At 38.4% G+C, this 17,651-nt stretch overlaps 1 protein-coding gene across 1 annotated transcript in view; it reads left to right on the top strand.

The window, feature by feature from the left end:
* Nucleotides 1–17,651, top strand: part of ZNF782 (zinc finger protein 782) — a 63,479-nt gene that overhangs the window by 29,422 nt on the left and 16,406 nt on the right. Inside the window, exons 5-6 of the mRNA XM_049894889.1 lie at nt 340–435; nt 12,295–16,436. Of these exons, the coding sequence (XP_049750846.1) occupies nt 340–435; nt 12,295–14,225 (2,027 nt within the window). The 3' untranslated portion in view covers nt 14,226–16,436. The remainder of the gene's footprint in view (nt 1–339; nt 436–12,294; nt 16,437–17,651) is intronic.

Here is a 17,651-nt window from a genome sequence, read left to right as displayed (position 1 = left end):
AAGAACTGCTATTTCCTATATTGTGTTTGGTTTCACAGATGTCTAATATGGAGCAGTAAATCAGCTCCTTTTATTCTGTCCAATCAGAAATGGATATCCCCGTTAAATCTCTTCAAAGCCGGACATGTTGGCCTTTATTAGAATTTAATGTTATTTAGATTTGTGATTCATGGATTTAAGGAGAGAGATCCTTTTTGAATATAAGAAAATATTTTCTCTCCAGAAAGGATCAAATGGGCATTTTCAGCATGCTGGTTCTAAAGCTGTATCTTCCCGCACGTTCAGAAACAGTGAAGCCTGGGCGGCTCACTCAAGTCCTGAATTATTTCCCATTTACAGGGTCCTGCTTTACAAAACCAGAACTGATCTTCACATTGGAACAAGGAGAAGATCCATGGTTATTAAAGGAAGAATTTCTAGACAGGAACTCCACAGGTGAGTTATTGCATACTGGCAGAAGATACCTGGGGGAAATTAAATCCAAAGTGATCAGCTAGAGGTAGGCAGTTTGAAACATTTTTGGCACTCTTTTTTTTTTTTAAGAGGTCTGTGTCTTTGAAATTTTAAAAATAATAGATCTAATAAAATGTAGAAAGGAAAAAATCTAACAAAAGAGATGGAGTGTAAACGTGTTGATTGCCTTATCTTTGAAAGATGGGATCTAAGTATATTATTTAAAGTTGGAAAATTATTTATTGGGTGTATTTTAACAGTAAAAAGGTGGAACTAAGAAAGGTTATTAAAGCAGCTAAAATTGGGATTTAAAGGATCAGGAGCATGAGAAAATAATTTTACCATTATGTAATAAAAATTGCTAGATGCTGTCTACGTAGATGATTAAGGAATTGTACATTATTATAACTACTAGAGCCAAATACAACCTTCCTAATTATTAGAACATAAATACACTTAAAAGAGCAAAGAAAACAGACATAATACTGAAAAAGTCCAGAAGAAACCAGGTACAAGCTTCTAAGAACCCTCAGTGGAGTCACACAGGATACACTAATTCTGCCAGAAGCTAGCTGTGACAACATGTGTGAAGTGTTGTCTACTAGAGAAGCTTATGAGAGACTCAGTGCTCAAGATTTTTACCAGGGGCTGGTCACATAGGCACCCTCTGTCTAGCATGAACCAAAATTCCAAACTCCCAGAAGGAAAGCAGATGTTTACCACAAATCCCATGGTACAAACAGTTTAGGCAGAGTGAACCACTCTTACCAAATCTGATAATGTTGAGAACCTTCCAAAATCTCAGTTTCCAGTTGCCAGCCAAGGGCTAACTTTGCAAGCATGCCTTTCTAAGGATAGTAGTCTCAGGCCTGCTATATTAATTCTTTTTCTGTACAAAAGCTATGCAAATACACTGTATTACATAAAGTAAGAAAAACATCTGCCATATCAAGTAATGTAAATAGATTAAAGTCACCTATTAAGAGATAATGCTGTCATATTATATCAGAGATATACCTAAAAATTGGGAAGTTTGAAATACAGTTGTGAGTTGTTAAGCCAATAAGTTTAAGAATAATTCAGTGTTTGTTTATCTGACTACTACTTAAAGTTCAATTCTGGTTAAAAAACAGATGAGGAAAAGAATATATTGATAATGCTAAAGAACAATTTAGGAAGGAAATATAAAAGTTTTTAATATCTATGTACCAAATGAATTACTGCCAAGATTCATTAAATGAAAAGCTGCAAGAGCTATAAGAGAAATAGAAACACATTAGAGATGGTAGACTATAATATACACTGATCTCATTCCAGAGCCAAGTCTAGACTAGAACTCAGTAAACTGTGGCCCTCAGGTCAAATCCTGCCTGCTGTCTGTTTCAGTAAGATTTTTGGGGGACAGAGTCAGAGTCGAATAGTTGCAGCAGAAACCACACGAGCAGCAAGCCCTGAAACTTTTACCCTGTGGTTCTTAAAGAAAAACACTTGGCGGACCCTGCACTAGAAGCTATAAATAGCTTATTTTATGAAATGAACCTAATATGTGTCTTTCAAAAATTTGTACTCTGTAAATGAATAATAAACGTTCTTCTCAATGACACTGGGACGTTAATGAGATATAAAAGTATTTGATGCAAATGCCAGTAAATTCCACAAAGAGGAAATATTATTGTTCAATCAAACTATAAATTGGGCACAATATGAGAAAAATTAAAATCCTTCTATCTTAAAATCAATAGTGAACATATATATTGAAAACCCTGTTTCATCAAAGAATAAATCAAAATTGTTCAGTAGCCAGAAAATTATAAAAACAAAAATGTATATTAGAACCTTTGGGCTATAGATAAAACAATGCTTGGAGGAAAATTTTAGTCTCATGTTTGTTTTAAAATGCAAGGAAGTTTGAAAAGAAAAACGAAGCAAAGCAAAAGAAGTAATAAAGATAAAACTGTAAATTATAAGGTGAGAAGTAGTTCTTGGAATAAAAATAATTAAATAAAATAGCAAACCTCAGATAGAAAAAGGTAAGAAAACACTATGTAAGAACTAACTATGCAAATATACTTAGGAATACAGTAGTGCAAATATTTTGAAATACATATAATGAAAGACATGTAATATGTCTGAACAAAATTTTTCTCAAAAAGTTTTAGGGTCATTAAATACAACTAAAATAAAGGGATATATCATGCTCAGGGATTAGAGCACTCCATTTGAAATTCTCAGTTCTTCCCAATGTGTTTGTATGTTCAACATAATACCACTCAAAAGCCAGTTCAGTTTGTTAAAGCTTGAAAAGCTGATTCTAAAATTTGTATGGAAATACAAAGGTCCAGTAATAGCTAAATCATGTTTGAAAAAGAACAACAGCAAGGTGGGAGGACTTTCTCTACCAGGAATTCAGGCATATTTTAAAACTGTTACAGCCACTACAAAATGGTACTGGTATAGAGAGAAATAGATCAGTGAAACTAAAGAGCACGGAAAAAAAAAAAAATGCTTTGGTGACAATTTATGGAAACAGTGACACTGCACGATATTGAAAATGCCTGAAAAATGACATTGTGCCCCTGATTTACACGATCACCTGAAAGTCAGTTTTGGGTGAATTAAAGGCTGACTCATACAAGGCAAAACTAAATATTTCAGAATGAAATGGAGGACAAAATTTTTATTACTCTGGGTAGGGAATATTTTAAGACCCTACATCATTAACTACATGAGAAAAGCTTGATAAACTTGACTTTTAAAATTCAGAATTTCTTGACATCATAAAGCGAGTGAAAAGACAAGCCACAGAGAAGCAGAATAAGGCAGGACTAGTATTCAGATTCTATGAAAACCGTCCACAAATCTATGACGAAAAAGGCGGGCAAGCCAGCAGAAAAAATGGACAGAAGGCTTCATAAGGAACTTCCCCAATGGAAATCCAAGTGTCTAATAAACAGGAGAAAGGGTGTTTAACCTCATCAGTGATGAAAGAAATGCAAAATGAAACTGCAGTGTGATGGCACTACACATTTATAAGATTGGCAGAAATTGAGTCTGACACTCTCGGGAGTTGGTACAGATGTGGAGCTTCAGAGACCCTCATCCACTGCTGTGGATTTGAAATGTGTGCCATCACTTTTTAAATCAGTAGGCATTATCTAGTAAAGGTAATATTCATACCCCATTTCAGCCAGTGGGACTCCTAGCTATGTGCAGTCCATAGTGAAAACAAGGCAAATGCCCATCAGCAAAGGAAGAAATAAATTGTGATGTATTTATTTAAAAGAGTATTATTAGAAAGAAAAGAGAATGCACCAGTTTGCAGCCACAAGCAAATACATAGATGAATTTCACAATGTTGAGCACAGAAGCAAGACAACAATGAATACAGTAAGCTGTATGATAACATACAAAGTAACTGCTGAAAGTAGATTGTATATTTTTAGGGTTGTGTATACAGGTGGTAACACTATAAAGACAAGTGAGGAAGTGATTCCTATAAATTTTGTGAGAGACCTCTAAGGGTGAAGGAGGTTTTATTCAAGAAGAAATGCACGGGATTTCTCATAGCTAGTCATTTCATCTTTCTTGACTGAATGGTGGTTACGATAGGTGTTCACCCCCCACCATTTGTTGAAATACATAGAAGAGTTTCATGCACATTTGTGTTAGTTTTCACATTTTAAAAAAGTTAGAGACAAACCAGTGAGTGAGAGGTGATGTTTACTACAGCTGTACCCCACAAGTGATTCGCTATACCCCAGTGGTACATAAGAGTTTTGATTTCCCTGCAGCCTCTCCAGCGTTTGTTAGTTTCTGATTTTTTGATTCGTGCCAGTAATGCTGGGGTGAGATGGTATCTCATTGTGGTTTTGATTTGCATTTCTCTAATGGCTAGTGATCGTGAGCATTTCCTCCTGTGTCTGTTAGCCACTTTAATGTCTTCTTTGATTAAGGGTCTGTTCATTCCTTTGCCCATTTTTTAATTGGATTATTTGTCTTTTTCTTGTAGAGCTGTTGAAATTTCCTGTAGATTTTAGAGATTAGATCTTTGTCAGATTTGTAATAGCCAAAACTTTTTTTCTGGTCTGTAGGTTCTCTTTTTACTCCTTCGGTGAAGTTTTTTGATGAGCATAAGTGCTTAACTTTTAGAAGATCCTAGTTACCTAGCTAATCTTCTGGAGTTTGTGTGTTGCTAGTTACAGTTTGTATCCTGTTAATGCCATTTATTAGGGCCTTTAGTGTTGATCCTATTTTTTTCTTCTATGATCTTTATAGTTTCTGGCTTAATATTTAGGTCTTTGATCCACTTTGAATTAGTTTTTGTGTATGGTGTGAGGTATGGGTCCTGTTTCATTTTTCTGCAGATGGACATCCAGTTTTGCCAGCACCATTTGTTAAAAAGGCCGTCTTTTCCTCATTCGATGAACTTTGGTTCTTTGTCAAAGATCAGGTGACTGTAGGTGGATAGATTTACATCTGGGTTCTCAATTCTGTTCCATTGGTCAGTGTGTCTGTCACCGTACCAGTACAAGGCTGCTTTGACTACCGTAGCTGTATAGTAGGTTCTGAGGTCAGGTAGTGCGAGTCCTGCTTTATTCTTCAATAATGCTTTACTTATCCAGGGCTTCTGCCCTTTCCATGTAAAGTTAATGATAAGTTTTTCTATCTCTTTAAAGGATGTTGTTGGTATTTGGATTGGGATTGCATTGTATTGGTAAGTCACTTTGGGTAAAATTTTCATTTTCACAATGTTGAGTGTACCTATCCATGAGCATGGTATGTTTTTCCATTTCTATAGATCTCTTTTGGTTCTTGCAGTAGAGTTTTATGGTTTTCTTTGTATAGGTCTTTTATATCCCTGGTGAGATTTATTCCTAAGTATTTTATTTTCCTGGAGCCAAATGGTATTGTTTTCCTGATTTCCATTTTATCGTTCTCTTTATTGGTGTATAGGAATCCAACTGATTTTTGTATGTTTATCTTGTATCCTGCTGCTCTGTTGATCTTTCTATTAGTTCCAGTAGTTTTCTCATGGAGTTTTTTGGGTTTTCTACGTGTAGTATCATGTCTTCTGCAAATAAGGACAGTTTAACTTCCCCATTACTAATTTGGATGCCCTTTATTTCTTTGTCTGGCCTTATTGCACTAGCTAGGACTTCCAACACAATGTTAAATAGGAGTGGTGATAAAGGGCATCCTTATCTAGTTCCTGTTCTGAAGGGGAATGTTTTCAGCCTCTCTCCATTAAGAATGATGTTGGCTGTTGGTTTTGTATAGATGCCCTTTATTATGTTGAGAAATTTCCCTTCTATACCTATTTTATGGGGAGTTTTTATCAATGGGTGTTGGACTTTGTCAGATGCCTTTTCTGTGTCAACTGAGATGTTCATGTGATTCTTTTCTTTCCTTTTATGTGGTGGATTATGTTGATTGATTTTTTAATGTTGAACTTTTTGCATACATAGCATGAATCCTACTTGATCATGGTGTATTATTTTTTTGATATGATGCTGAATTCTATTGGTTAGAATTTTATTGAGAATTTTTGCATCTACATTCATGAGAGATACTAGTCTGTAATTTTCTTTTTTAATGGTGTCTTTGCCTGGTTTTGGTATCAGGGTAATGTTGGCTTCATAGAATGAATTTAGAAGTATTGCTTCCTTTTCTGTGTTCTGAAATAGTTTGAGTAGTACTGGTGTAAACTCTTCTCTGAATGTTTGGTAAAATTCTGAATGTTTGGGTAGGTAGTGTGTTTCTAGAAATTTGTCCGTTTCTTAGAGGTTTTCAAATTTGTTGAAGTATAGTTTTTCATGATACTCTGTTATGATCCTTTTTATTTCAGTTGGGTCTGTTGTAATGCCCCCCATTTCATTTCTTATGTGGGTAATTTGTCTCTCCTGTTTTTCTTTTGTCAGTTTGGCATGTGGTTTATCGATTTTGTTGATCCTTTCAAAGAACCAACTTTTGATATTGCTGATTCTTTCAATTGTTTTTCTGGTCTCTATTTCATTTATTTCTGCTCTGATCTTTAGTATTTCCTTTTTTCTGGTGGCTGTGGGCCTCTTTTGCTGTTCTTTTTCTATTTGTTCAAGTTGTGTAACTAATGGTTTGATTTTGTCCCTTTCTTTTTTGATGTGTACATCTGTTGCTATAAATTGACCTCTGAACACCGCCTTTGCTGTGTTCCAAAGGTTTTGGTATGATGTGTTTTCGTTCTCATTTGATTCTAGGAATTTTTTTTATTGAATCTCTGATTTTTTTCTGTTACTCCATGGTTTTTAAGCAGGGTGTTATCCAGTTTCCATGTAATTGATTTTTCTTCTTTGCTCTTCCTGTTGTTAATTTCTACTGTGATGGCATTATGGTCAGAGAAGATACTTTGTATTATCTCAGTGTTTTGGATTTTGTTGAAGTTTGCCCTGTGGCCTAAGATATGGTCTGTTCTGGAGAACGTTCCATGTGCGTTGGAAAAGAACATGTACTTCAGCTGTTGGGTGGAGTGTTCTATATGTCCATGAGGTCAGGTTGGCTGATTGTGCCCTTTAGCTGTACTGTATCTTTCTTGAGTTTCTTTCTAGATGTTCTGTCATTTACTGAGCGTGGTGTGTTTAAGTCTCCTACTATTATTGTGGAACTGTCAGTTTCTCTTTTCAGTGCTATTAGAGCTTGTTTTATGTGTTTTGCAGCCCTGTCATTGGATGTATAGATATTTATTATGGTTATGTCTTCATGATGGATTGTCTCTTTAATCATTATGTAGTGCCCTTCTTTGTCTTTCATGGTGGATTTTGTTTTAAAGGCTATTTTATCCGAGATTAGTATTGCCACTCCTGCTCTTTTTTTGGTAGCTGTTTTTTTTTTTTTAGTAAGTTTATATCTTTGTTTCTAAGTTGAGTGTTTTGTAGACAGCATATTGATGGATTCTGTTTTTTTATCCATTCTGTCACTCTGTCTCTTTATGGGTGCATTTAGCCATTTACATTTAGTATAATCATTGATAGGCGTGAGTTTATTGCTGTCATTTTGTAGTGCTTTTTTTTTTTTTTTTGTGGTGCAGATGTTTTCTTTGTTCCTCGTACTCTCCTGTGCTGAATTCCTTTTGTTTGTGGGTTTTCTTTTTTTATTTCTTTTGGTTTTGTAGATTTTATTTTTACTGAGACTTTATGTTTCTCTTCTTTATTTTGATGAGTAGGTTTGATAACTTTCTTCATGGTTACCTTGAAATTTGCCATTATCTTCCTACGTTTGGACCAGTCTATTATTACTTGGTATCACCTTGCCTTCCACTCCATTAGAAACTTCTGTCCCTACACTGTTTATTACCTCTTTTTATTGTTCTGATGTTGTCATTTGCAAATGAACCTTTCTGGTTCCCTGTTGTAAATCTTTTGGTTTTGAATAGTTCTGGAGAGTTCATTTCCTAGTGTCTGGCTGTTGTGATCTTCTGTCCTATATTCAGGCTGTGGTCTGATGTTGTTTGTTCTCAAACCAAAGGGCTCCCTTTAATAATTCTTGCAAGTTTCGTTTGGTTTTTATATATTCCCTTAATTTCTGTTTATCTGGAAATGTCCTAATTTCATATCATATTTGAACGAGAGTTTTGCAAGTTATATTACTCTTAGTTGGCGATATTTTTATCTTTCAAGGTTTTATGTAAGTCTTGCTTGCATGGTTTCTGCCAGATAATCAGATCTTAGTTTTAGTGTTTCCTGTCTGTATGTGACTTTTTGTTTTCTTGAGCTGCTGTCAGGATTCTTTCTTTAGCTTTGGTTTTGGCGAGTGTGATTATGATATGTCTTGGTGTCTTTTTTGAGGTCTATCCTGTATGGGATTCATTGAGCTTCTTGGATGCATACGTTTTCATCTTCCATGATATTAGGGGAGTCTTTTGTCAGCAGTTTTTCAGTGATCCTCTCTATGTTTTCCATTTTCTCCCCCTGTTCTGGAACTCTGATCACTTGCAAATTTTTGCTTTTTGATTGTATCCCACGTAATTCTCAAGGTTTCTTCATTTTTCTTCATTCTTTTTTCTGATTTTTCCTCAAATAAAATTGCATCCAAGTGTTTGTTTTCAGTTTTGCTGATCCTGTCTTCCATTGTTTCAAACCTGCTCCTCAGCCCTTGTATGACACTGTCCATATCTGTTGTTGTTTATGTTTTGGATTTTGAATTGTTTTTGTGTGATTTCTAGTTGTGAATTTAGTTGACATTTTGTTCCTGAATTCTTCCATTTTTTGGTCTGTATTTTCCATGAATTCATCTGCCTTTTCTGTGAATTTGTCTATTTTTTCCTCATTTTTATCTCCTTTGTGCTTCAACTCTTGAATTGCTCTGAATATTAGAGATTTGAATTCCCTCTCGGGTAGTTCTAGTGCCTTTTCTTCTAGTGCGAAGTCATCTGATGTTTTATAACCATCCTGTCTTGTTTTTTTTTTAATGTTTTGATATTTTCTGCTGTCTTCGGGACATTCAGTAGTTGTTTTCTTTATTTATTGTAGATTTGTTCGTTTCATCCTACTTTTTTGTTTTATTTGGTTATGTCTGAGCAGGTAGGCTGTTTGCAGTCTGTGGGCATGATACTTTTCACCTCCTTGTCCAATGGGCAGGTCCAGCTGAAGGGGAGGGGCTGGGATGGGTTGTTTGTGGCACACAGTGGGGCTGACGGGGGGGCTGGGAGTCAGTGCCAGGGAGGTTCCAGTAGGCTGTGCCTGTGCTACTCGGAGGTATGATGTTCAGCGCACAGTGCAGGTAGTAGGCAGGAGGGAGGGGGGAAGTTTGATATATGGAGCTACAATGGGTACAGGAAAGGAGACAGAGGAGAGAGAAACAGGAGGCAAAAACAAACAAAAAAATGCTGAGGGAGCTTGTCACTGGAGTGGAGAGACGAGAAACTGAGAAATGGAGGAAAAAAAGGGAAAAACAAAAAGAAAATACATATATATATAAAAATAAAAAAAAAAAAACACCCCCAGGGATCCCACTGGCAAGGCTGTGCAGACCGGGAAAGTGGCTCCTAAGCGGCACGGTACAGCCCAGCTAGAAGGGGCTCCCAAGCCACGAAAAGACAAAGAAAACAAACAGACAAAACAAAGGCCCCTGGGATCCCACCAGTGTGATGGCGCGGGCCAGGGAAGCAGATCCCCAGCCACGCGACACTTCACAGGCTGTCAAGAAGAAGCAAAGATGGCACACAGGGCCAGGTGTTTGAGAGAAAGGAGGGGGAAGAGGTGAGAGGCAGGGAAGAAACCAAAAGAAATGGAAAAAAGCAACAGCAGTGACAAAGAAATGGCACTGAGGGAGCCAGCCAGTGTGGCACAGTGCCGGCACAGAGTCGGCACCTCCCAGCCAAGAGACTTCGGCCAGCTGGGAAGTGGTGGTGGCCTAGCAGGGAGAAGAAGGGTGAGGGGTAGAAAAGCGTATGTTGCTGGTTACTGGGTGCTCCATCTCCTGCTGGGAGGTCCATGAAACTGCTTTCCCATACTCCCTGCTCACCGATCTCCAATGTGGGCAGGGCAAATTCAAGCAGTACAGAGCCAGCACCTCCTGGCCGGCCAAGCAACCACATCTAGCTAGGAAGCGGTGGAGGCCGAGTAGGGGGAAGAAGAATGGGGGGTGAGAAGGCATATATTGTTGGCTGCTGGGTGCCCTGTCTCCTGCTGGGAACTCCGTGAATCTGCTTTCCCATACTTCCTGTCCACTGATCTCTGACAGGAGTCCAAGATGGCAGATCTGTGCTGCCTTAGCTGATACGGCTCCTCCACTCATCTCTCTCCTTGCTCTCTGTTCTCTGTCAGTTTCTTATTTCATTTGGTACTTGGCTGAGTTCTTTATCTCTTCATTTGGCACTTAAGGTTCCAGGATTGACGTTTGTCTCTGTTTTACTTAGTTTTTCAGATCTTTGATGTGGAGGGACAGCATGGTGCTTCTGTCTGTAGCACCATGTTGGCTCCATCTCCTCCAAATACAAGAAATTTATGATCAATAAATACAAAGGGTACTTGTAAAGTTTCTGAGACCAGATCCTACAGTCAGTAAAAACTAAAAATGTTGAAAAGTAGATTGGAATCAAAATTAAGAATTGGACAGGGGTGTGATGATGTCGCTAACTGCACTATTTAAGGAGCAATGTGAGAAAACCCCGTCGTTATCACTTCCTGGTTGCCAGCCATTTCCGTGGCACTTCTTCTCTCTGACCTTAACCACCAGATTTAGGTCAGACATCATCCCTGGCCACCTGAGGCCAGGTCACCAGGTACCATCCATAGGCTCAAAGTCTGCACAACTCCCTGCACTTCAGACCAGCCAGCCGATGTCTCTCTCTCCGTAGTCTCCTGTTATCAGGGGATTAGATCACAAGCTAGAAGGATACTGTCCTTTATCAACTACCCCTGCAGCCTTGCCCTCCCCACCAGCCAATGAGAGCTGGTGTCATCATAAGTTAAGACTCTGTTCTGCCATCCCCTGCTGGGTCATTGCCACCTGTAGGTTCATTAATTCTCTGTAATAGCTCATACAGTTCTTGGAGACTATTACCTATACTTGTAGTTACCCATTTATGATAACCAGAAAGGATACAAGTGAAGAAATGCATCAGGCAATGTCTTGGGAGACATTGTCTCCAGAAATATGCCACACCCTCCTCCGTATATGGGTGTTCTCACCAACCCAGGAAGCCCTGAAGAGAAAGCTACAAGTTCCCAGGCCTCTTAGCCATTAGGACCTCTGTGAATATGCATGACTGGGGCCTTAATGCAAAGTTATAATCAGTTTAATCAGTGAATATGTATGACTGACTGCATCATGCCCCACGCTTCTTGAGGCTGGTTGTGAAGGTGGGGCCTGCGTCCTGCCAGAGTGGGGCCTGTGTGGGCCCCTACTTATTTACACATGTTTAAGTGAAACAAAGAGCACCTTAATTACTCGGGCTATTCCAAGGACATTTTCAGAAACCAGAGACAAAGGCCAAACCAAGTTCTCTGCTCACACAAGGGGCAACACTAATTTTGGGAAAATTAGTGAGCAAATTATAGGAGGAAAGTTAAGATTTGGTGGTCCAGAGATGTTCACTATTAAACAACCCTGATAAAATAAACCAGGGAACCAGAGTCAGGATAAAGCAGTGAATCCAATCCAAGTGGAAAAATGACTTTACTTCTATCAGTTTTATACTTCCACTTGTACAATTGTATTCCTGTGAATGACGCTACAGGGAGAATTAAAGTGTGGCCTATTGCACTATTTCTTTCAATGTGAGGAAATTGGGCAATTATAAATTTATGTTGGTTCTTATAACGTAAAAAAGGGAACTTCAACTGGATGCACTTAGACCGGCAAGTATTCTACCACTGTTATCTATATGTGACTGGGTAAGAATCCACACGCTGATGTTCCACCCTAATCAGAACCGTTCCCTGATATCCCCTGAAAGCCCGTCTCCACTGATTTTCCTTGTCATTCTACTTAATGCTTACATTTCTTGTTGAATCCATCCCATTCTCTGGTTTTCTTATTCCTGGGATTCAACTCTCTTAAATATCCTCCATTCTTAATTCATTTTCATTTTCTTTACATCCTCCTTTCTATCCAGTTGTATAAATTACATGTGTATACTCATTTTAGATTTCCCCTCCTCTTCCTCACTACAGAAAGGTTGCTTATTTCTTTGTTTTGTTTATTTTTTATAAAGAAAAGAAATATAGAGTATACACTTGGAATTACTTTATTGTTGGGAGACTGAGTCTGAAACCAATGAGTCAAATACATAATAGGGGTATGTAAGCTCATCCCATAAGAAGTGTGTTAAACATCATGAAATATTTTTCATTTTCTCATTTTTAGAAAACTGCCAACATGATGAACTCTTAGAGAAGACACCAGAAAACCAAGGCAAACATCTGTGGCAAGTTTTATTCACCAACAGAACATTACCTACAGAGCAAGAAAACATTTCAGGAAAGCAGTGTAATCTGGGCATAAATTCTTTTCCTTCAAGAAAAATGCCCTGTGAATGTGACACTGCAGGACCTACTTACGAGGGCCTCAGCTCATTGTCCTCATGCTGTAAATATGCAGTTGAGAAGACTGATGAATTTAATGTATGTGAGAAGTATCTACTCAGTATTAAGGATGACAGAACTAATATTGGAGAGAAATTTTTTAATTATAAAAATGTGAAAGCCCTTAGTAATATGGAGGAACTTATTCAGCCTCACAGAATTCAGACATTGGGACAAGCTTTTGAATATAATGAACATGGAAAAGCTATCCTTGAGAAAGCTGCCATTGTTACATCTAAGAGTACCCACACAAAAATTAAATTTTATAAGTATAATAAATTCAGAAAAAACATGTGTGATAAATCAACCCTTGCTGTTTCTCAGAGCATTCATACAGAGAAGAGTCATTATGGCTTTAATGAATATGAATGTAATATAAATGGGAATTTCAGTAGCATCACCCAACTTCAGAGAACTGACACAGGAGGGAAAACTTTCAGTCAAAAATCACACTTTAGAGACCACCAGAGAACTCAAACAAGGGTGAAAACCCTTGAATGTGGAAAAAAATTCAGAGAACGCCAGAAAATTCATATAGGAGTGAAACTCTTTGAATATGGAAAAGGTTTCAGCCATAATTCAACCCTTCTGGTGCATCAGAGAACTCCCACGGCAGGGAAATCCTCTGATTATAACACATATACAGAGACATTCAGGAACCAGTCAGCTTTTGGAGTACATCAGAGAACTCCCATAAGAGTAAAACCCTATCAGTGTAACGAATGTGGGAAATTCTGCTCTAGGAAGTCATATCTTACTGTACATAAGAAAACCCACACAGGGGAGAAACCCTATGAATGTCATGAATGTGGGAAAGCTTTCAGTGAGAAGTCACGCCTAAGAAAACATCAAAGAACTCACACAGGAGAGAAACCCTATAAATGTGATGGATGTGAGAAAGCTTTCAGTACAAAGTCAGGCCTAAGAATACATCAGAGAACTCACACAGGGGAAAAGCCCTTTGAATGCAATGAATGTGGGAAGGCTTTCAACTATAAGTCAATCCTTATAGTACATCAGAGAATTCACACAGGGGAGAAACCCTTTGAATGTAATGAATGTGAGAAATCTTTCAGCCATATGTCAGGCCTAAGGAATCATCAGAGAACTCACACAGGGGAAAGACCATATAAATGTGATGAATGTGGGAAAGCTTTCAAACTGAAGTCAGGCCTAAGAAAGCATCATAGAACTCACACGGGGGAGAAACCGTATAAATGTGATCAGTGTGGGAAAGCTTTTGGTCAGAAATCACAACTCAGAGGACATGATAGAATTCACACAGGGGAGAAACCCTATACATGTAATCAGTGTGGGGAATCTTTCAGCCAGAAATCAAACCTTAGAGTACATCAGAGAACTCACACTGGGGAGAAACCATATAAATGTGATGACTGTGGAAAATCTTTCAGGCAGAAATCAAATCTCAGAGGACATCAGAGAATTCACACAGGGGAGAAACCCTATAAATGTAATGAATGTGGAAAAGCTTTCAGTGAGAAGTCAGTCCTAAGAAAACATCAGAGAACTCACACAGGAGAGAAACCCTATAATTGTAACCTATGTGGGGAAGCTTTCAGCCAGAAATCAAACCTCAGAGTACATCAAAGAACTCACACAGGGGAGAGACCTTACAATTGTGGTGAATGTGGGAAAACTTTCAGCCAGAAATCAAGTCTTAGAGAACATCAGAAAGCCCACACAGGGGATTAAACACATGAATATAAAGAATATTGGAAAACTTGGGCCAGAATTCAAACCTCACAGTACACCAGAGAGCACGCACAGGAGGTAAATCCCATGAATATAATGAATGTATTTCATCTTTAGAATGTCAACCTTCACTAAACATCAGAGAACTTACACAGGAGAGAAATTCTTGAGATGTACTTTATATGCACAGTGTTTAAGTCAGAGTACAGTCCTTATTGGATATTAGTCAATTCACCCAAGAAAGTAGCCCTATAAAGATAATGAATATGGGAAATATTCTGTGTAAACGCAATCCTTAAAATACTCACATTGCAGGAAAACTCTGAGAAGTTATAACGTGAAAACTGCTTGACAGCCGTCAAAACTCATTCATCATTAGAGAAATCACACAGTGAGCACATCAAAAATGTAATGAACGTCTGGTAACCTTTAGCCAGTAGAGTCCCTGGGTGGTTCAAACAGTTAACACAGTCGGCTGCTAACAAGGTTGGAGTTTCAAGTCCACACAAGCAACTCAGAAGAAAGCCTTGACGATCCACTTCTGAAAAATCAGCCATTGAAAACCCTATAGAGCACAGTTCTAGTCTGGCACACATGGGGCCACCATGAGTCAAAACTGACATGATGGCAGCTAGTTACTGGTTATTCTTTAGCCAAAAGCAAACTTTCTCAGGACAACAGGAGGTACATAGTGACCAAAAATGAAGACCACTTAAAGCAGTTATTGATGAAGGTAAAAGACTACAGCCTTCAGTATGGATTACACCTGAACATGAAGAAAATGAAAATCCTAGTAACTGGGCCCATAAACAACAATATGGTAAACAGTGAAGTTGTCAAGGATTTCATTCTACTTGAATCAACAATCAGTGCCTATGGAAGCAACCAAAAGCCAGAAACCATTGCCGTTGAGTCAATCCAGACTCATAGCAACCCTGAGAAACAGATTGCCACATCTTTCTCTGGCTGGTGGGTTCAAACTGCCAACCTTTCTGTTAGCAGCTGAGTGCTTAACCACTGTGCCACCAAGGCTACTTCCCATGGAAGCAGCAGTCAAGAAATCAAACAACATATTGCTCTGGGCAAATCTGTAACAGAAGACCTCTTTAAAATCTTTAAAAAGCAAAAATGTCACTTTGATGACTAAGGTGCATCTTTCTGAAGCCATGATCTTTTCAGTCGCCTCATATCCACATGAAAGCTGGACAGTGACAAAGGAAGAACAAAGAAGACTTGCTGCATTCAAATTGTGGTATTGGCGAGGAATATCAAACACACCATGGAGTGCCAGAAGAATGAACAAAGTCTGTCTTGGAGGAAGTACAGCTAGAATGCTCCTTGGAAGTGAGGACGGTGAGACCTTGTCTCACTTACTTTGGACATGTCATCAGGAGGAGCCAGTCACTGGAGGACATCAGACTTGGTTAATAGAGGATCAGCACAGAGGATCAGCTCAATGATATGGATTGGCACAGTGGCCACAGCAGTGGGCTCAAACATAGCAGTGATTGTGAGAATGGCACAGGGCCAGGCACCGTTTTGTTTTCTTATACGTAAGGTCACTATGAGTCAGAACCAACTTGAAAGCACCTAACAGAGACATCCTAATATATCAAAACTCAGAAGAAACTTTATGAAGCTAATAGATGTGGGAAATCTTTCTGTATTCCAGCCCTCAATTTGACTTAACACAGGGGCAGTCCCCATACGTCATAACGATTATTAATTTTTCACCAATAACCATTTCCTTATCTCCTACACATCTGCCACAGCTACTGCAAATTTTTCAGCCATCCAACTGGGGTCATATCACTAACCTCTGGCAACTGGGATACGGGGCTCAGTGACAAACAGGTCACACTGAAGCCATCCCTCAATATCTTAGTGTGTTCTCCTGTCCTGCATCAGAATGGACTAGAGGTTACCCGTAACCATGGCAACTTTGGGACTCATGCACCGAAGATGGAAGGAGCAAAAATCCAAGAATGTGATGCAGATTTTTGCCCTCCACATGCACATTTGGACATTTTCACTACTGAGCTTCTACAGGTTTGGGTGTACTTGGCACTGTAATATACTCAACATCCCTCAGTTATTAGAACCTGTGGATGTGAGTTCTGTGAGACATCAGAACCCAGTGTTTATCACAACACCTGACAACATCTTGAATGACTAAGCTTTTATCCACAATTATTCTTCATTATTAATCAGGTAAATATCAGGGGTGAGATCCAACATTTGAACACATATTGAAAGTCTTTTACCAAGATAAATATATAAATGAAAAGATAGGCCACTGAATATCTGATTAACGAGTTTTGTATGTGTGAAAGTTTTCACAGATGAGCAAACTTTACTATCTCAGAGGCTGCTCCAAGGGATAAATCTGTCAAAGAAATACCAGTAATAGCCTTTACCGAAAGATTATAATACCAAAATTCTTGTTTCACATAAAATACCAAAATATTTTATGAAGTAAAACAAAATATTGAGTCATAGACAGTAGAATAAGGTACTAAAAAGAGCAAGAAATAAATTGCATAATCTGAGCAGCAGCATTGAGATGTATGTGAATATTTTCTTGAGTTCTCTACTTTTATCTCTGTGAGTGTATGCATGCCATTTAACAGGTATTTATTTGATATACATACTGGGACTCAGCATCATTATAATAGAATTTTGTACCCCTTGCTTAATAACTGTTCTGATATCAGCTACAGTTTGCCTCATGCATGTTAAGAAACAGACCTTTTACAGGAAATATCTGAAAGTTCAAAGTACCATACCACATTCTCTCTCCTGCTGCCTTATGACATGTATAGGAAAAGCCTTTTTTACTGACCTGCTTCTTTTAAAAGAAGCCAAACAAAACATTTTCTATATATTTTTGTATTGTCTCAGGATCGCCAATGCAAGATGGATGGATAGGTAGGTAGGTCGGTGGGCAGGTAGGTAGATGGACGTTGTTAGTTGCTGTCTTGTGGCAACATTATGTGTAGCAGAACAGTGCCTGGCCCTGCACCATTTTCATGATCCTTCCCATCTAGGGGCTCATCTTCCAGCACTATACCAGACAGTATTATGTTGTGATCCATAAGGTTTTCACTGGCTGCTTTTCTAAGTCAATCACTAGGCCTTTCTTCCTAGTCTGTCTTAGTCTGGAAGCTCCACTGAAACCTGCCCATCACGGGTGACACTGCTTGTATTTGAAATACAGGTGGCATAGTTTCGAGCATTGTAATGACATTCAAGCCACCACAGTACAACAAGCTGACAAACGAATAGTGGAGATAGATAGGTATAAACAAAATAAACACGTTTAACATTACATACGTGAGCAAGGGTGACATACACAGTTTGAAGAATAACCTGATTCTATTTAAGAGAACAGCTCTGAATATTGGTGCTCAGTAAGAAAAATATTCC

This window comes from Elephas maximus, chromosome 9, assembly GCF_024166365.1.
Source record: "Elephas maximus indicus isolate mEleMax1 chromosome 9, mEleMax1 primary haplotype, whole genome shotgun sequence".
Lineage (NCBI taxonomy): Eukaryota > Metazoa > Chordata > Mammalia > Proboscidea > Elephantidae > Elephas > Elephas maximus.
The sequence above is the reverse complement of the archived record's forward strand: the minus strand, read 5'-3'. Positions and strand labels throughout refer to the sequence as shown.